The 20920-nt window shown below is 43.1% G+C and overlaps 1 protein-coding gene across 1 annotated transcript in view; it reads right to left on the bottom strand.

Annotated features, from left to right (window-relative positions):
* Nucleotides 1-8664: 8664 nt before the first annotated feature.
* GPR132 (G protein-coupled receptor 132) overlaps nt 8665-20920 on the bottom strand; it is a 62307-nt gene continuing 50051 nt past the window's right edge. Inside the window, exon 2 of the mRNA XM_033950780.1 lies at nt 8665-10809. Coding sequence (XP_033806671.1) covers nt 9706-10755 — 1050 coding nt within the window. The 5' untranslated portion in view covers nt 10756-10809 and the 3' untranslated portion in view covers nt 8665-9705. The remainder of the gene's footprint in view (nt 10810-20920) is intronic.

Genomic DNA, 20920 nt, shown 5'->3' with positions numbered 1-20920 from the left:
TGTAAAAATTGAAAGTAGAAACAGTCATAGTAAATACATAACAGTGGAAAAATACATAGTAAATACATAGCAGATAAAGACCTGAACAGTCCATCCAGGTATTTACACACATTATAAATTCATAATTACATTAAATTATCTTTTTTTTCTTAGTTATTTCTGGGCTATTAACCGTAAAGTCCTCCCAATGCTGTCCTTAAGTTCCAGCTACTGGAGTTGCAATCAAAGCTTGCTCCTGCCTATCCAAACCATCCCTTTGTTTGTGGGATACAGACTATAGAGTCTACCCAGTACTGTCATCATGTTCCAAATTACTGTAGTTTCCATCTAAGTCCTCCCCAGCCCATTCTAAACTGAGTTGTCATATATGGGACACAGACTGTGCAAGTCTGCCTAGTACCGGCCTTAGTTCATCAATTTATACCATTTATTTTCTAATTATAGATCCTCTGTATTCATCCCACACTTTTTTGAATTCCATCACTGTTTTCCTTTGAGAGAGCATTCAAGGCATCAAACACCCTCTCTCTGAAAAATAATTTCCTAACAGTATTCCTAAGTCTATAGAGTCATAGGTTGGTGCACTGATTCCATAGCCTGCTTTTCTTTCCTCTTCTATTCCTACCCCTCTCTCATTCCTTCTCCAGCCTCCTATTCCCTGAATTTCACTCGCTTTCAAGTTTCCTATTTCCACCCTCTGTATTCACCACCTCCCCAGCTTCATGTGTGCCTGTCATCTTCTCACCCAACTCCATCCAGCTTCTTTCATCCCCTTACCATCTCCAGGCCCTTTCCTATGTCTTACTGCCTTATTCAGGCTTCCATTCCCAGTCTCTCACTTATTTTACCTTCTTTTATCCCTTGTGCTCTTTTTAGCCTTTTATTTTCCCCATTCCACAGCAGCCGCTGTCCCTACCTCTTCTTCCATATTTCCTTCTCTACTAATTCCTTCTCCAATATTTTTCTACCTTTTCTTCTATCTTAACCCCAGCAGCTATCTTTGCGCCTCTCCATCGTCACCTTCCCTTGCATATGCAGTTTCTTCCCCCTAACTATCTGCTGTCTTTCTCCTCCCACCACCAATACCTTCATCCTTTCCCCTGGATCAGGCCCATACCTGATCCCCAACTCTCCAATCTCCCACCTGTTGCCTTGTCACCCCGCAGCCCAGTTTTTCCATCCTCGGCATCAGATGGTTTCATTAGCCCCCTTCTCCTACCTGCCCAGTGCCACTCAATCAACTACAGAGAAGGGAACTGTCTTCACCCAAGTCACTTTGACTAACAGCACCACACGGGAGTTGAAAGTAGAGAGAGAAAGTACTTTATTGCATATGAAACAGGAAGTAGATTCTGTCTAAATTTAGCAGTGGTGTGGTGCCAGCAGCCAGAGCATCTTCAGTAAAGAAAGGAGCTTAGTGCTCTGCAGTTCATTTAGTGGCATCAGACAAGGCAGGTACTACAAAGGAGCAGCTGTCACAAATTTTGGTGGGGCCGGGGCTACCAGGCTGGGGCCAGGGACTAACGTCATTTCACTCCACAAGAAAGGCTCCAGGATGGAGATGGCAAACTACAGACCAGTGAGTCTCACATCAATAGTAAGCAAACTAATGGAAACTCTAATCAAACGCCAATTGGATAGGATCATGAACGAGGAGAATCTACAGGATCCCCACCAACATGGATTTACTAAGGGGAGATCCTGCCAATCCAACCTGATCAGCTTCTTTGACTGGGTGACGAGGAAGCTGGATGTTGGGGAGTCCCTGGACATCGTTTACCTGGACTTCAGCAAAGCATTTGATAGCATACCACACCGCAGGTTGCTGAGCAAGATGAGTTCTTTAGGATTGGGTGACACATTGACCAAATGGATTGGGAACTGGCTTGGAGGTAGGCTTCAGAGGGTAGTGGTGAACGGCACCTCCTCCAAAATGTCGGAGGTGATAAATGGAGTGCCACAGGGCTCCGTCCTGAGCCCGATCCTGTTCAACATCTATATAAGAGACTTGGCAGAAGGGCTCTGAGGTAAAATAACATTATTCGCCGATGATGCCAAACTAAGCAATGTAGTGAGCAAAAGCACAACAGACAAAAATTCAATGGCAGACGACATGATGCATGACCTACTTCTACTGGAGCACTGGTCTAGGTCCTGGCAACTCAGTTTCTTTTTTTTTTTTTTTTTTAACTTTTGGCAACTCAGTTTCAATGCCAAAAAATGCAAAGTCATCCACCTGGGAAGCCAAAATCCATGCAAGACTTACACCCTAAATGGCGAGATCCTGACAAGAACTGAAGCAGAAAGAGACTTAGGGGTGATTGTCAGTGAAAACATGAAGACTGCAGATCAAGTGGAGCAAGCTTCATCCAAAGCAAGGCAAATCATAGGTTGCATACGCAGGAGTTTCGTCAGCCGTAAACCTGAAGTCATTATGCCATTGTATAGATCCATGGTGAGACCACACCTGGAGTACTGTGTGCAATTCTGGAGGCCGCATTACCGTAAGGATGTGCTGAGACTGGAATCAGTCCAGAGAATGGCCACCCGGATGGTCTCGGGACTCAAGGATCTCCCATACGAGGAGCGGTTAGGGAAGTTACAGCTCTACTCACTCGAGGAACGTAGAGAGAGGGGAGATATGATCGAGACATTCAAGTATCTCACGGGCCGCATCGAGGTAGAAGAAGATATCTTCTTTTTCAAGGGTCCCGCGGCAACAAGGGGGCATCCGTGGAAAATCAGGGGCGAGAAACTGCACAGTGACACTAGGAAGTTCTTCTTCACTGAAAGGTTGGTTGATCGCTGGAACAGTCTTCCACTTCAGGTCATTGAGGCCAGCAGCGTGCCAGATTTTAAGGCCAAATGGGATAGACATGTGAGATCTATTCGCAGAGATAGATAGGGAGGGTCATTGGGGTGGGCAGACTGGATGGGCCGTGGCCCTTATCTGCCGTCTATTTCTATGTTTCTATCCCCTTTCATCCCAGTTTAGAGATGCCAAGGGTGGCCCATCTCTATGAGTAAGATACACCACCACAATGACTGACATTTTCTAGTGGTGCATCTGGGGTATAAATGTGGAAAGACATTGAATATTTTGCTTTCAACTTGCTGCAGATTCTCTATGGCAGCAATTCTCAACCTTTACACACCAGAAATAAGAGGCTCGAATATGTGACACTGCATAAACGACCCTCAGAGACCTTTGGTCCGACACGATATAGAAGTTCTTAATAAGGAGGCCTTAAGGAGGGTTTTACTAAACTAAGGAAGAGCTTCTTACCGTGGGGCGGTAAGGCAAAAGCTCCACTGCTCATTCAATTGAATGACGTGTCGGAGCATTTACCTCATTGGCCCGTGGTAAGAAGCTCTCCCCACAGTTTAGTAACAGGAGCCCTTAGTGATCTTTACTGGGGCCTGTTTTGGAATGTGATTTATAGAGTCTGGCCTTATATGTAGAGCTAGTTGTTCTGCCCTCATTGCTCTAACTTCACCCTCATACTCTCGGGATAGTGCTGAAGTAGTTAGAGGGATCTTCATCAGTAATAGTGTCTAAAAAATAGGGTTATGAGATGTCTTGGGAAACCCAGACATCCTCTTTTTAGAGGGCTGGCCAGGTGCCTGGGCAGATTTTCTAAAACCCATAAGTTTGTCTGGAGTTTGGAAAGTGCTGAGCTTCGACCATGTCTGGAGGGCTTCTGAGCATGCGTGGATGATGTCGCATGTGTCCTATGCTCAGAGGCCTTCTGGATGTGGCCCAGAGGTCAGAATGGAGGCTTTGTGGGGATGGGGCTAGAGGCAGAACAGGACAGTACAGGGTGGGGCTGAGCGTGGAATAAGGCGGGTCTGGGGGCAGAAAAGGGTGGGGCCATGCATTTGGGATTTTACTTCGCAATATATGGTAACCTATCAGAAAATCCCAGGCTATGTTGCCGATCAACATACACATCCTTTTGAACATGTGGAAAATTACAAGAGGACCTTTGGCATCAAAATAGAAGATGACATTTAATGCGAGCAAGTGCAAAGTGATGCATGTGGGAAAGAGGAACCCAAACTATAGCTATGTGATGCTGGATTCTGTGGTAGGAGTCACTGCCCAGGAAAAGGATCTAGGTGTTATTGTTGCAGATACATTGAAACCCTCGGCTCAATGTGTGGTGGCTGCTAAGAAAGCGAATAGAATGTTAGGAATTATCAGGAAAGGAATGGAAAACAAAGATGAAAATGTTATAATGCCCTTGCATTGCTCTATGGCGGTGTATCGCAAACTGTGTGTCAGGGCACACTAATGCGCCTCCTGATATTTGAAGTGTGCCGCGGCATACAGGGGCAGGAAGAGAGGTGCCGTCGTCAGCTAACTTGCAACTTCCTGCCTTCTGCTGCTGATACTCCTGCTTTCGTATCGGCAGCAGAAGGCAGGAAGTTGCAAGTTAGTTGACACTGGCACCTCTCTTCCTGCCCCTGTATGCTGCGGCACACTTAAAATCAGAGTAGAAGAGGCAAGCAGGAGTCCTGGCAGCTTCTCTCCCCACCTCCGGACCAGTAGCGGTAGCTCAGTGTGATTTTAACTTAGTCATACAGCTGCCACTATCATTAGTTTAGACTCAGTGTCTTCAGGCAGCCGCGGGTCCTTTGCTAGGCTGGCCTACTTCGATGAAACAGCAGCTAAACTAATCCTAGCAGCAGCTGTGTGATTAAGTTAAAACCACACAGTGAGCTGCCGGTAGCCTAGAGAGAGGAGAGGTATGCTGGACAGGGAAAGGAGAAGGGGTACCGCTGAACATGGGGAGCAGGGAAGGGAGAAGTAGTACTGCTGGACAGGGGGGAGGTAAAAGAAAGGGTGAAGAGGTAGTAGGGGGTCTGACCACTGAGAGAGTGTCTCTCCAGTATTAATCTGGTCAGTTTGAATATCTTTTTGGCACTTAGATACTTTTAAAACAGGTCTAGCTCAGAGCGTCTAAGTTCCAGCCTGGATGTCTTAGGAAAGGTTTGATTCTTACCATAAGATATCCAAGTCTAAGCTTCCCGGATCCTACCCAAAGGCCGCCCAGAACACACCTCCAACACTCCCCCTTTTAGTTCCAGATGCACAGAGACTAAAACGCCTCACAAGACATCCAGAAAGACAGTTTTGAAAATCAGCACGTGAACATTTTGGCACGAAAAACATCCAAGTTCTGATTTATGCCATCTTTTGGATGTCTTAGTGTTTTGAAAATGCCCCTAATAACTTTTAATTAGTCCCAGTTAGCATCAGTTGTGAGTTATTAATTGGCAGTTATCCGCGCTGATGCATTTACCGATGTATGCACACAGTTTTAGGCACCATATACATAATTTGGGTATGTGCACAAAATCCAAAGTGTGTAAATGTGAGAAGGTCTGGACCTGGGAGGAACATGGATGGGTCATGCCTAGCACTTGTGTGCAGGTTATAGAATAGTAACCATCACACACCAGGAGTTAGGCATGGAATGTTTACACCAGCCATTGTGCTTGTGCCTAAGATTAGGTGTGTAAACTGTGGACTTACGTCAGCCTTCTATAATGACACTCTGCGTACAATTGCTGATATAGAATTCATGCTTAGCACGCCTCATCCCAGTGCCTAACTTTAGGCGATCTAAAGAGAATTATCTATAGAGAATTATCTCAAGTGAGCAATTCTATAACAGAGCATCTATATATAGGTGCCCAGAGGCTCTTATTCTATAAATTAGCAGAGCAAGTTAGATACATATGTATAATTTAGCTGTGAGCAATTATGTCAGTCCTAGGAGGAATGGCCTGATGGTTCCATAGTTGGATTGTGAGCCTGCAAGGACAGATAGGGGAGAAAAAAAAAGAATTGTATACCATCCTAAACTTCTCCAAAATAAGGGCAGTATATCAAATGCCAATAAACATCTAAGTGCTCATGTCTAAATGCTGGAGGTACGTGTGTAACTTTTATAGTACAAATCCTGTTTCATTCATTTGTACACCTACCTGTAAAGAGTACGATACTGATTATCCATCAAAAGTAATTAATTAGAGTTACTTTAATTTACTCATCCAAGAAAGTAATTAATTACTGACTGCAGTTACCAGTTTTGATTACTTTTCATTTACTTATGAACATGGCATGAATGCAGCAGTTTTATTCAATCACATAAATATAGTTTATTCATAAGCACATGACTTCCAAAGGCAGCAAAACTGATGTTAAGGTTCCAATGTTGAACACAGAAAATCATATAAATAATTATTACGCAAAGGGCTAAAGAACAAGTGCATATCAACCCAACGTAGAATCTTGTTGTGCTCGTATTAAAACCAATTACATTAAATTGTTTTGGGACAGAACAATTTGTGGGTATCTTTAATAAACCATTAAAGTTATGGAAGGAAATAGCCCCAGAACCCTGTCTGGAGTTCACTTTTCAACCATCAGACTTTCAAGGACAATCGCCTCATTGGCTGAAAAAAAACCTCTTGTATAACTAGTGGTTTGTTAAAGATGCTCACAAACTGTTCTGTTCCAAAACGCTGTGCTCAGCATGAAACCGACTGGCTGAATGCTGCTGAATAAGCATGCAGCAGAACTATGTGAACCCTTGAGAAAGCCAGCAATTCTTGTCCAATCCATCATCCTCTCCAAACTTGACTACTGTAATGCCATTTACCTATGCTTAACAAAAAAAAAGCCTCCAAAGACTCCAGTTTATTCAGAATACAGCAGCCAAGCGGTGACGGGACTAAATCGCGCGAGACAACGGCGCGCTGACAACTGAGCGCAAGGTTGACGGCGCGCCGAAGAAAAGCACTATTTTAAAGGGCTCCGACAGGGGGTGTGGGGGGGAACCCCCCCACTTTACTTAACAGACATTGCGCTGGCGTTGTGGGGGGGTTTGTAACCCCCCACATTATACTTAAAACTGAACTTTTTCCCTAAAAAACAGGCAAAAAGTTAGGTTTCAAGTATAATGAGGGGGGTACAACCCTCCAAACCCCCCCACAACGCCAGCGCGATGTCTGTTAAGTAAAATTGGGGGGTTCCCCACCAACACCCCCCGTCGGAACCCTTTAAAATAGTGCTTTTCTTCGGCGCGCCATCAACCTTGCGTTCAGTTGTCTGCGCTCAGTTGTCGGCGCGCCGTTGTCTCGCGCAATTTTGTCTATGAACCAGCCAAGCTGATTTTTGCAAAACGTAAATCTGACCACGTCTTCCCCACTCCTGGCCAATCTTCACTGGCTCCCAGTGATTTCCAGAATCCAATTCAAATGCTCTTGCCTGGCTTTTAAGATTATTCACGGCATCCTTCCCTCCCTAATCCCACTTTCCTTCAACTCCTCGTGCCCTGACTCCACCAGGACCGCCCATAAATGAAAACTATCCTTCCCCTCCCTACATGGTATTCTCCACAAAGGTAAACTGGGAAAATCACTTCTATTCAAAATCACAGGTCTCTGGAATGACCTTACCATCCCCCTGCGGATCCTGAGCTCCCTCCATTTATTCCGCAAGCAACTAAAAACCTGGCTCTTCTCTAACATGTAATTTCTTTTTTCCCTTACTTTTCCACTCAACTTATAAACTTATGTAAACCTTTTCCTACCCTTTCTCAATTTTAAGTTCTTGTAAACCGTGCCAGCTCTACTTCCGTGAAGATGATGCAGTATATAAACTTAAGGTTTAGTTTAGTTTAGTCCCATCGGCCTGTGGTTGCCTGCAACGTTTGAGATAAGTAAACTTGAAGGTACTTTGAACAGTAATTCAAACGAATATAGTTTTAAGAGAAGGCTCAGTGGAGAAGATTTTCTAAAAATTAATATTAAAAGGAAGAAAGAATCATAATAAATATAAAAGAAATAGAATAAAAAAGGAAGGGAGAGGTTTTTCAGGATCAATGAATGAAACACGGAACCTTGTCAGATTTAGTTGAGGTTTATTCCCTGTCACCAAGCATAAGAACAAAAGAACTGCTGCTGCTGGGTCAGACCAGTGGTCCATCGTGCCCAGCAGTCCGCTCCTGCGGTGGCCCTTAGGTCAAAGACCAGTGCCTTAACTGAGACTAGCCTTACCTGCGTATGTTCTGGTTCAGCAGGAACTTGTCTAAATATGTCTTGAATCCCTGGAGGGTGTTTTCCCCTAGAACAGCCTCCGGAAGAGCGTTCCAGATTTCTGAGATTCTTTTCCTCCCCTTTTTTCCACCTTTTGAACAGTTTATTAAAGATACCCACAAACTGTGTTTTGTTCCAAAACAATTTGATACAAGCAGGACAAGATTTTACTATTAATGTAGAAGAGAAATAAATAGAAATGAAAAAAAAGGACTAAAGGTGATAACTTTTTTTTTTATTGGACTAATTTACCCCCTCCTTTATTAAGCTGCGCTAGAGGTTATTAGTGCGGGCCGATGAGGTAAGTACTCTGACACTCAGTATCGGAGTATTTACTGCACCAGCCCATGCTAATAACCTCAAGCGCAGCTTGATAAAAGCTGACATTTGTGCGTTGTTTGATTAGCTTTTGAAGGTTTGGGGGGAAATGAAACTTTCCATTTTTTTCAGGTTAATAGTCCTTTGGAAGGATTCTTTTAGATTTTAGCTTTTCGCAGTTAACCGACCTGTCAACAGCAATGCTTATATCCGTCATAGTTCCAGGATTTAAAATAATTAAAAAGTTCTAATAATTTTAATACAAAACCATTATAACACATTGTTATAAACAGAAAAAAAATACTTTGATGTTGTTGAATATTGACACTGCCAAACTCATTTTCATTTACACAACATTTTTGAGATGAGACAAATGTATGATCACAAAACTTTTATTAAGATTTGTGTCTTGGCTTGATTTTTATCCTTTTACTCCAGCTCAGCTTTTTACTTTCATGAAGTAGTTTGCCTTTTTGTTTATTATTTTTCTCCTCAGACTCTTTCCTTTCTTTTCCTTTACTCTCTCCCTGACCACCCTTTTCTACCATCTCTCTTCTCATCCCTTCAAAATCTCTAGCAGAGAGAAGCAGAGGCCAGACAGAACCGTAGCCATCACAAAAGGAGTTGGACCAACTCTGCCGCTGTCCACTGCCTGCAGAAAAATGGCCTTAGATGTTTTTTTTACTCCATAGTTGGAACAGCAGAGCCCTGTGGCACTGCTCTATTCAGACTGTCTCTGGTCGACCCTCATAGTCTTTCCTCTGTCAGATACCACTAGTGCTGCCCAATTCAGGGAAACATTTTTTGATTCAATCCGATTTGGACTATTGAATTGATGCATAACTGTTGGCACCCACATGCCAATCTGCTGTACTAAATGTTAGTGTGGACATGCTCTAACAGTATGTGCTAATTTTCAAGTTAACTGCTTAATATACTTTAGTAAAAAGATCCCTAAATAAAACATTGGGATATTGTTGCAGTGTTGATGGACTAGTTCAGTGTTTGTCAAGTTGGTCCTGGAGTACCCCTCCCCCCCCCCTTGCCAGTCAGGTTTTCAATAAATATAGATGAGACTGATTTGCATACACTGCCGCCATCATATGCAAATCTCTTTTTATGCATATGCATTGTGGATATCCTGAAAACCTGACTGGCAAGAGAGTACCCAAGGACTGACTTGGGAAACACTGGATTAGTTCACAAAATTCTTTTTTTTAAGGTTGGCATATCACTAGTCCAGAATCTGCTGACTCTCTCTGATTGTGGTATAGCCCATCAGAATTGTGGTTCAGCCATTGCATCAAGGTGCTTTGGAATCAAAGAGTTGTTGCCCTCAACATTTCTTTCCAGTATTTGTCCCGCTTTAGTTGGCTTCATGGGCAAACTATTGCTTTCATTCCTAAGCTTGGTAGCTGACTGAAATCTCCATTTGCTCAGGCCCCTGCAGATGTCTTTTCTAACATTTTCACTGACCAACACATAGATAAATGGATCCGCCACACTATTGACAGTAGCCAAACACAAAAACATTGCTGAGATTGTATATATTTTCTCTTCAAACCAACAGGTGTTATTTGGATATAGAGAAAAAAGGATGGCTCTTATGAGCAGTACGGCATGATAGGGAGCAAAACAAATCAGGAAAATGGCAATTATTGCAATTGCCAAATGCTTTACTTTCGCTTTTTGCTGCTCATCTAAGCTATCGCTTATGCGTATTGTCTTGGTTATTTTCCAGTTAGTAAAAATTAGAATCATTAATGGGATGACAAATCCAATCATGAACCTTGCATAGTTGAATGAAGCCACAGTCGACTGCATTGGCAAAGTTTCAAAACAGGTTGTGTGATTACTAGTTTCTCCTTCTGTCATATAAAACACTGGGATGTATACTAGAGCAACCACCAAATAGATAGAACCCACAATGGCTTTTGCAGTCTTCTGGAGCCTGATGCCTCTGGATTCAAGCGAATACACCACTCCCACGAAGCGATCGATGGAAATACAGCAGAGGATTGAGATGCTGATATAGATGTTATTAAAAAAGATATAGCCTGTGATCTTGCACGCTGCTGATCCATATTTCCACTGGTGTCCATTTTGAATGTACATCATCCAGAGAGGGAGAGTGCTTAAGTACATCAGTTCAGTGATTGACAGACTAAACAGGTACACCGAGAGCACATTATGCCTCCGGATATTTAACATTGTTAGCCATGCAGTTAAACAGTTTGCTGGCACTCCTAATGCAAAAACAATGCTGTACGTTGCAACTATAGCTTTTGCACTATACTCATATGGTGGATTGCAGGTTACATTCGTCATTGCAGTTGCTGAATTCAGGTCTGCATGCTGTCATCCGTGTTTAATCTGAAACTCCTATGAATCAGATAAGAAAACAGACAAATCAGTTGATGAACTCATGAGAACAGACTAGTCAAAGATTACTAACAAATTGCTTTAAAATGATATTTACTGTACTTTTCAATTCAGTTGTGGTTATGGGGACTAGTGACCTAACACCATGGAGGGGACTGGGCTTGTAAATGGCAATTAAAATTTAATGTGGAGTCTGTAAGTGTAGAGTGGCTGGGACGAGAATTATTATATGTCTAGGATATTTGGATCTTTTTTGAAAAGGGTTGGTGGGCATGAAAGCTTCTGTTATTGGTCTGATAATGATTTTGTGTTTCACTAATCCAAGAAAACATTTTCTAGGTAGATCACAAGCCCTGAACATACACTAGTTGCATTAAGAATAAACAAAATAGCAAAATAAAACATATTAAATGTAAAACATTAAATCCATATCACACCAAAAAGGCTGATTAAAAAAAAAAAGTCTTCATGTTTTTTCCACTAATTACAAGATAATTGAATTCCTCTTGAATTTTTACTGAAAGGGCATGTCGCATCACACCAGTTACAACAAAGATCCAGTGTTTCAATTAAGCATTCCTGTCTAAGAGGTGCTTTTACTAAGATATGATAGAAGCCTATGAAAGTGGAGTGGGTACATGTGAGTTGCTTGTTTATTCTTTCCAAAAATACTAGGACTAGGGGGCAAGTAATGAAGCTACTAAGTAGTAGATTTAAAACAAATAGGCGAAAATATTTCTTCACTTAACGTGTAATTAAACTCTGGAATTTGTATCTGGAGAATTTGATGAAGACGGTTAGCTTAGCAGGGTTTAAAAAAGGTTTGGATAACTTCCTAAAAGAGAAATCCATAAGCCATTATAATGGATGTGGGGAAATCCGCTGCTTCTTCCTAGCATAAGCAGAATCAAATAATTTTTACTCTTTGAGATCTTGCCAGGTACTCATGACATGGATTTGCCATTGTTGGAAAAAGAATACTGGGCTTGATGGACCTGTGGTCTGCCTAGTATGGCAATGCTTATGTTCTTAAGTAGCCTTAGCATGCCAGAAAATGGCCAGTTTTCCTATTTTTTGTCATTAGCATGCAATCATTAAAAGTTTTAGTGCATGAGAACTTACACCTATTTTATAGGTGATAAAGAGCTAGATTCACTAACCCTCCGATCCGTGTCTGATCCGTGGGTGATTGGAGGCAGGCCGATTGATTCGCCAACCATCTGCATGCAAATGGGGGCAATCGGAGGCATGCCCCCAACCGACTGCACGGATCGGATTGAGCCCTGACAGTAGTGACAGGAGAAGCAGCCTCCTGTCACTGCTGTCAGGGCTCTGCCGGCTTTTTTTTAAAAATAGGCCGCAAAATAGAATAAAAAGCCTCCCTTGTGCCGAATCCCCCCCCCATGTGTGCCCGAACCGGCACACACACTTCCCCGACTGGCACGGCCCACCCGCATGGCCCACCCCCTCACCATACCAAACTGTTGGGAGCAGAAGGGGTGCTCAACTTCCTCCTGCCATCCCCTCTCCCTGTACCTTTCATGGAGCAGGAGGGGTGCTCAATCCCTCCTGCTCCAATGCCTCCTGCAACTTGGTGCATTGTGTGATGCACGGGGTGGGGCCTAAGGCCCTGATTGGCTGAGGTACCTTGGGCTCCTCCCTTGGGAGGGGCATGGGGCACCTCAGCCAATCAGTGACTTCCCAAGGGAGGAGCCTAAGGCACCTAAGCTAATCAGGAAGTCCTTGATTGGCCAATCAGGGACTTCCTTAGACTTCTCCCTAAGGAAGTCTCTGATTGGCTGAGGTGCCCCAGGCCCCTCCCAAGGGAGGAGCTCGAGGTGCCTCAGCCAATCAGGGCCTTAGGCCCCACCCCATCACATGATGCAGCGGGGTGGGGCCTAAGGCTCAAACTCATCACCGGCTTTGAAGCAGGAGGGGTTGAGAACACCTCCTGCTCCATTAAAGGTACGGGGTCGGGGACTGGGGGTTGGGAGGGAGCATCCGGGGGTGGATGGCAGGAGGGAGTTGGCATCCCTCCTGCCATTACATTAGTTTTTAGGTGGAACCGATGGCAGGAGGGAGTGGGAACCCTCCTGCCATAATTTTTTTAAACATGGCTGTGGGGCAAATTTTTAGGGGATTCGGGGAGGGAGGAGGGTTAGGGGCACTTGTTGGGAGGGGGGTATGGCAGTAGTAGTAGATATGGCAGGAGGGAGTGGGAATCCTCCTGCCATAATTTTAAGAGCCCGGAGTAAGGTACGGGGAGAGGTGGGCCGGGCCCAGCTGGGCTGATGTTGGTTTGCGATGGCAGGAGGGAGTTGGCATCCCTCCTGCCATATTTGTGGGGATGGGGTGGGCAGCATCAGGCCTGATGGTAGCGGCGGTGGCGGATTTTGGGTTAAAACCATGGGCTTGCTCTGCTAAAAAGAATTGTGAGCCCGTGGTTTTAAAGGGCAGAAGAGGGCAGGAGAGTCGGCCAGGATAGAAGCGACTGGTCTTCAGCAGTCGCTTCTTTTCTGATCGGCAAGCCCAATTGGTGTTAGCTAAAGTGTTTAGTGAATTGCTGCCCTCCCAAATTTGCATGCCATTTCCCTCATTTGTATGCAAGGATCGGGATGGGATCGCTAAACACTTTAATGAATTGGGTTGGAGGGGAAAAAGGGCTCACAAACTGATCGGTACACGATCAGTTTGCTTTGTGAATCTAGCCCAAAAGCTCATACACTAATCCTGTAGTAATCATTTAGCACATGGTAATAAAGACGTACTAACTGATTAGCACAGAAATGCCCATTCTCTGCCCTCAGACATGCCCCCTCTCAGAAATAAATATTTTTTAGCATGTGGTTTGCACACACAGATCCAAAACTTATCACAGGATGTCTTAGCATGTCTCACATAAGCTTTTTAACCCATGGTAAGCATATGCTAGTGATTACCAGAGCTTAGTTAAAGGACCCTTAAGGGAAGGAATTGATGACAAACTCAAACCCTTTGCAGGGCCACATTTTGGATTTTGTAGGTACTTGGAGGGCCTCAGAAAAATTAGTTAATATCTTATTAAAGAAATGACTATTTTGCATGAGGTAAAAACTCTATAGTTTATAAATCTTTCCTTTTGGCTAAGTCTTCATAATAATATTGTCATTTATAGCTAAAGAGGCATATGATCAAGAAACTGTTTTATTTTACTTTTGTGATTGTGATAAACATACCGAGGGCTTCAAAATAGTACCTGGCAGGCCAAATGTGGCCTCTGGGCCGCACGTTTGAGACCACTGCTCTAAAGTAACTGAGTGGAATGGAAGGTGATAAGAGGGTAGTAGTAAATAAGGTTCTCTCTGAGGAAAGAGATGTTACCAGTAATAAGCCACAGGGATTGGTGAGAAATCACCACAAGGTCTAGTTCCCAAACGAACATTCCAAGTTACTGGGTCATTCCAGCTCTTTTTTAAAAATATTTCTGTGAGTGATATTGTGGATAGGCTCTCTGGTAAGGTTTGCCTCTTGGCAGTTGATACCAAAATCTGCAAAAGAGTAGACTCCCCTGATGGTGTGGAAAACATGAGGAAAAACCTAGTGAATAGTCTAGAATTTGGCAGCTAAAATTTAATGCTAGTGACCTGGAATGGCCACCGTGAGAACGGGCTACTGGGCTTGATGGACCATTGGTCTGACCCAGTAAGGCTATTCTTATGTTCTTATGTAGTACTTCTGTTGAAACCCCATTTAGAGTACTGTGGACAATTCTGGAGACCACCCTTTCAAAAAAAATAAACAAAATGGAATCTATCAGAGGGTGAATATTAATATGGTCAGTGGTCTGCATTACGAAGTGCATGGGGACAGACTTAAGGACTTCAATATGTATGATTTGGAAGAAAGGCAGGGGCCAGAGTGCTTTTTAAGTTTGGATGCATTTGTTATAAGGTGCTTTTTGGATTATCTCCCTCATATTTGTCCCCCTATTTGAAACTTTTTTACTCAACAAAAGGAACTAGAAATTCTGGAAAGTTCACCTTCCCTACTCCAAAGGTCTGTCGTTTTAAGACCTGTTTAGACAGGACTTTGGAGTATCAAGCTGGGAAGATGAACTCCTGGCTAAGCCCGATGATTGTTCAATCTAATTCTTACTTCACATTTAGGAAATCATTAAAAGACCTATTTATTTGACAAATAAGAATATTAATTTTGATATATTTAAATGAGGTCTTCTGTTTCTATCCTTATTGTCATAGTATGTTTTAATTTTTTAATAATTTTTAATATTGTACTTGAATGTTGTATTACTTTTATTATATAATTTTAGATTGTACGTAGATAGTGTGTTCTATGAAACCGTACCATGTGCTGAAATGTCTCAGTATTCTCCTGTTGTGAACTGCCCAGAACTACTGGTTGGGCGGTATACAAGAAAATAAATTATTATTATTATTATGATAGACATTTTAATACCTCTTGTGGCATGCTTACATACACAGGAAGCTCTGGAATGAGGGGGCATAGGATGAAGGGGACAGGGGACAGACTTGGGAGTAACCTAAGGAAATATTTCTTTCCAGAAAGGGTGGTGGGTGCATGGAATGTTCTCCTTGTGGATGTGGTGGAGACAAAAGACTGTGTCTGAATTCCAGAAAAATGTGGGACAAACACATAGGATCTCTTTAAAGAGAGGAATAGATAGTGGATGGTATGGATGGAAAGAGATAGAAATAGTACCTTGAGCTGCCATGAGAGGTTGCAACAGCCATTTTCTTTTTGCAACTGCCCCCCCCCCCCACACACACAATTACATCCCACCCCCCCGCACTGGACCATCAGAGATATCGGGTAGGCCAGAGGGACCCAACTGAACTGGAGGGGTATTGGGAGTTGGGAGGCCATTCCAAAGGGAGGAGGGTTGCAACTCAGGCTTGAAGAAGGGGGAAAGGAAGGATAGGGGTTGCATTGGAGGGTGGGAAGGGAATTGTGGGACATGAAAAAAAAGAAAACCAAAATTATGCTGGGTCACACATAGCTAACCTGGCCAAGTTAGGACAGATTTTGAGCTGTCCTAACTTTGTTGGGTTAGATGTGTAAGTCCCAGCACTGAATATTGCTGGCACCTGCATAACTGTTGGCTCCTCCCCTCAGTGGTGTCTTAAGGGGGATGGACCACTCCAGGTGCAGACCATATGGAGGTGCTCCCGGAATCAGCATCAGTGCCATGGTACAGGAACTTCCACTTCTGGCAGCAGCAGCCTCAGCCTTTACAACTCATAGCTCTGCTGGTATTGGGCCTTCCTTTCTGCCAGGTCCTGCCTTCACAGACGCAGGAAGTAAGTGGAACCTGGCAAAGAGGAAGGCCTGACACCAGCAGAGCAGTGATTTGTGAAGGCTACCAACAATGAGAGAAAGAGAGATACCCATCAGGAGGGGGGATAGAGAAATTCTGTACCATGTACCTGATTGTAGGGAGGGAGGGGCAAGAGAGAAAGTCATCCAATTGGGAGGAAGGAAGAAGAGAGAGTGATGCCAGACCATGGGGAAGGGAGGGAGGGAAAGAAAAGAAAGGAAATGTCATAGCATGGAGGGGGAGGAAGAGGGAGACATGCCAAGGCATAGGGGAAGGGAAGGAGACTGAGATGCCAGACAATCGGGAAGGGAGGGAGGGAAAGGAAGGAAAGGAAATGCCAGAGCATGGAGGGAGGAGAAAAGAAGAGAGAGATCTCAGGGCATGGGGGAAGGATGGCAGATGACAGACCATGGGGTGAATTGGGGTGGGAAGGAGGGAAGGAATGGAGACGAGAGAGATGCCAGAACATGCGAGTGGGAGTGGAGACAGAAAGAGAAAAATAAAAGGGACAGAGAGAGAGAGTGGACACTGCTTGGAATTGAGACTGAAGAGAAGATGAGGAAAGCAGAAACCAGAGGTGACAAAAGGTAGAAAAAAGATTTTTTTTTTTTTGTTGCTTTAGTATAAAGTAGTACTGTAGCTGTATTGATAAACATTTATAAATAGAAAATGGAAATAAGGTAATCTTTTAATTGGACTAATTTTAATACATTTCTTACAAACTTTTGGAGACCAAAATCCCCTTCCTCAGGCAGTGGTGTACCAAGGGGGAGGGGGTTACTAAAACTATTTTTTATATGGGGGGTGTTAAAAAATTATCGTCCCCAGGTGTCACATACCCTAGGTATGCCACTTCCTCCCCGTCCCACCCTTGACCCGCTCACTTTCAACATGGGAAGTCAGAGATGATATTCAGTGGTACTACCCAGTTTATTGTCTCTCAGTATCAGCTATGGGGCAGCTGAAAGCCATTTAAGCCTCAATAAAATAAATAAGATACTTTCATTTCAATCAATTTTAACAGCTGTCACTTTGTTTTGGCTAGGTGACACACATTTTATGATTCACATCATATATATATATTTTCAATTTTGAGGACTATAGCCATAAGGCTTTAAATATATGTGATATACATTGCTTTATAAAGACTCGGACTCCTGAGGCAGACCGTATTGGCCAAAACACGTACGTGTCGAGTCTTGATCATAATAAAGACATTGAGCATCACAGGTCACCTTTTCTGTCTTACTTGTGCCTCTACCTTGTGAAGGTAGGATCTCCTGTAAGTGCAATATTCAGCACTTAATTGCATAAGGTGAATCACATAAAGATAGGACTGTAGCTTATGCAGTTAAGAGCTTAATGTTGGCACTTAACCACGTAAGTGTCAATTCTGTGGATATTTAATTGCTCTAACTGGTTACATGCATTTAACTCATAACCCCTTCAGTCTAAGCACCCTAAGAAACTCCCTAAGCCTCTGCTTGTCCTGTTGTCTGTTAATTTAGATTGTAAGCTCTACAGAGTAGGGACCGTCTCTTAAATATATTGTTGTACAGCACTGCGTATGTCTATCAGTGTCATAGAAATGTTAAATAGTAGTAGTAATAGTAGTGTATATCATTGATAATCTGCAGTTAGCTTAGGACAAGTGGCAGTGCAAATGGCTGCGCCTAAATTTTAGTTGCGCTTCCCAGGTGTAAGCACTATTCTATAAACCGCGCCTAACTTTTAGAATAGCACTTTTTTCAGCACCAATTTTTTAGGTGCAATATATAGAATTCAATCTCTAGTGTGTAATCAGTGTAGGGTTTTGGTGCGAGTTTATCCTCCCTCTCCTCATCTCATCCGAGCTTGGCAGGTAAGAAGCAGGAGGAATGGCCTAATGCAGAGGTGTCCAACCTTTTGGCTTCCCTGGGTCACATTGGCTGGAAAAAATGGTTCTGGGGCCACACAAACGCGCAAATGCTGCAGCAAGACAGAGGAGGGAGCCGGCAAGACGGTAAACACCCGGGGGGGGGGGGGGGGCAGCAGAGGAAAACACTGCATCGCCCTCGATCGGGGCTGCACAAAATACTTCACGGGGCCGCAGGTTGGACACCCCTGGCCTAATGGTTGGTGTAGTGGCCTGAGACTCAGGTGAACTGGGTTCAATTCCTACTGCAGCTCCCTGTGACTCCAGTCAAGTCACTTAACTATTGCCCAGGTACAAATAAGTACCTGTGTATAATATGTAAAAAACACTTTGATTGTAACCACAGAAAGTATATCATATCTTATTCCCTTTCTTCTTCTCACTTTTGTCTGGGCTGGTGTCATTTGCACTGTACTGATGCGTATCATATTTTTGCTTTATGATTGTTGTACAGCGCTGTTAAATGTGTATATTTCTGATGCTGTTTCATGTTACTCTTATTGCTGGGTTTCAGTTTACCTTTTCCAAGTTTACCTCATGGATTGTATTTATATTTGGTCATTTTACTATCATTATGCTGTTACCAAAATTGTAATTTTAATGTTAAACTGTACCTGCTGTACTCCACCTTGGGTGAATCTCTTCATAAAAGTGGTTAATAAATCTCAATAAATAAATAATAAACACAGTAAGCCAGAAAAGCTTGGCAGGAGGGCAGCAATTATTTTTTGTGTGTGTGTGTGTGTGTATGTTGTGGTGGTGGTAAGGGGGGGGAAGGGCAGGCTTACCGGGCTTACAGCCATGCCAGACCCATGCTCCAGTGTTACTTGTCCAACTCCTTCGACAGGAAGTCAGGGAGAGTAGGTGCAGCAGCATTGAGTATGGGCCTGGGAAGGAAGGCCTCACATTAGCAATGCAGTGGTGGAGGCCACCAGCTCATAGCTGCAGGAGAGTGATGCATATCCTTAGCTCTGTCTCTGCTCTGGAGACTCATATTAAAGAAGAAACTAGAGGGTCCTTGCTCATGGAATGGGAGAAAAAAGTATTGTGAATCTGGCCCTTTGTGTGTGTGATCTCATTGCATAGGAAACTACATGGGATCTTCTTTATAAAAATTATAAACTATAATACTGACCTACCAGCAAAATTAAACCCAGCTTTCTACTTTTAGAAGCTGATAATTGCCATCATTTTTAAGAAACTGAAATCCACGTCTGAACCCTTCACCCTGTTCGACTGCTGCCTACCTCATCTACAGACCTCTAGTCAAACCTATATGTTTGAAGATGACTCGTCTATAATAGGGAGATTTCAAGGGGAAATTAAAAAATATTTTCATGGGAACTTCTGGTGATAAACCACCAATAACAAAATGATGAATCAAGTGGTTTGCAAAATGACACCAAAGACCATATGTGGAAATAAATCTTCATGTTTCATTTAAGCATTGAATTCAATATATTCTAGAGATTTAATAATAATAATAATAACAGTTTATATACCGCAGGACCGTGAAGTTCTATGCGGTTTACAATGATTAGAAAGGTGCTACAAATAGAGTAGAACTTACATAGTTGAAGAATAGTGGCTAGAAGTTTAAGGGAACAGTTGTGTTGGGGGGGATTGAGGTGGGAGATTGTGATGGGAGAGATTGTGCAGATTCGCTATCTAGGTATTTCAAGAACAGGTATGTCTTTAGGTGTTTCCTAAATTCACCATAGTTATTTGCGTTTATAATTAGTTTTTCCAAGTCTTTGCCCCATAATGCCGCCTGGTAAGAGAGAAGATGTTGATGGTGTCTTTTAAATTTACATCCTCTAACCGGTGGGGAGATGAACTTCGGGTGCGTACCTCCCTTGTGTCTATTGGTTGAGAAGTGGAAGAGGCCATTTATATATTGAGGGGCTAAACCGGTTAGTACCTTAAATCAAAAGCATCCCAGCTTGAACTTTGCACGTGCCTCCATTAGCGGCTAGTTTAGGAGTAGGTAGGAAGGGGTTATGTGTTCTGACTTCTTCAACCCAAGGATCAACCTGACCGCCGCATTCTGCACTAGTTGCAGTCTCTGCATGTTCTTCGGGGAGATTGCCAGATGGGCGATGTTACAATAATCTCGCACATCAAGTAGCATTATGGGGTAAAGACCTTGAACAATTGCTTGTGCCTACTACCTATGGAGTGTTCAGGAAACGCCTGAAAACACATCTATTCCTGAAATACTTAGGAAACCAACCTATTCAATCTTAGTCCTTAACAACCGAGCGCAAGAACCACCTGTCGCTAAATCTGCTCTTTGTTTATTCACTCAATCTGTAACATTTCTAATCATTGTAAACCGCATAGAACTTCACGGTCCTGCGGTATATAAACTGTTGTTATTAATAATCGAGATGGCTTAATATTAGGGATTGTACGAGAATTCTGAACGATGAAGCGTTAAAGTATGCTCTAATAGACCTAAGCTTTCAGAGAGTAAAAAAACCCTTTCTGACTAGGGAGCTAACTTGGTCTTTCATAGTTAGGCCTTGGTCCAGTATTATCCCCAGAATCTTCATTGTAGGTTGAATAGGGTAGCTGAGTTTGTTGATGCATAGTGGTGTTGTGGTGACAAGTGGGTGTGGCGAGGTCACGAAGAATTTAGTTTTTTCTGGATTGAGCTTCAGTCTGTATTCTGTTGTCCATTGTTCCATCAAATTTAGTACTTCTGTAGCCATGGGGTAGCTTCAGAGAGAGAAGTGGTGAACGGGATAATGATTGTAAAGTCGCCTGTGTAACTGAATAATTTTATACCTCGTTGGGCCATCTGTGCGCCTAGTGATGACATGTAAACATTGAAGAGCAATGGGATAGTGGTGACCCTT

Source organism: Geotrypetes seraphini, chromosome 7 (assembly GCF_902459505.1).
Source record: "Geotrypetes seraphini chromosome 7, aGeoSer1.1, whole genome shotgun sequence".
NCBI lineage: Eukaryota > Metazoa > Chordata > Amphibia > Gymnophiona > Dermophiidae > Geotrypetes > Geotrypetes seraphini.
The sequence above is the reverse complement of the archived record's forward strand: the minus strand, read 5'-3'. Positions and strand labels throughout refer to the sequence as shown.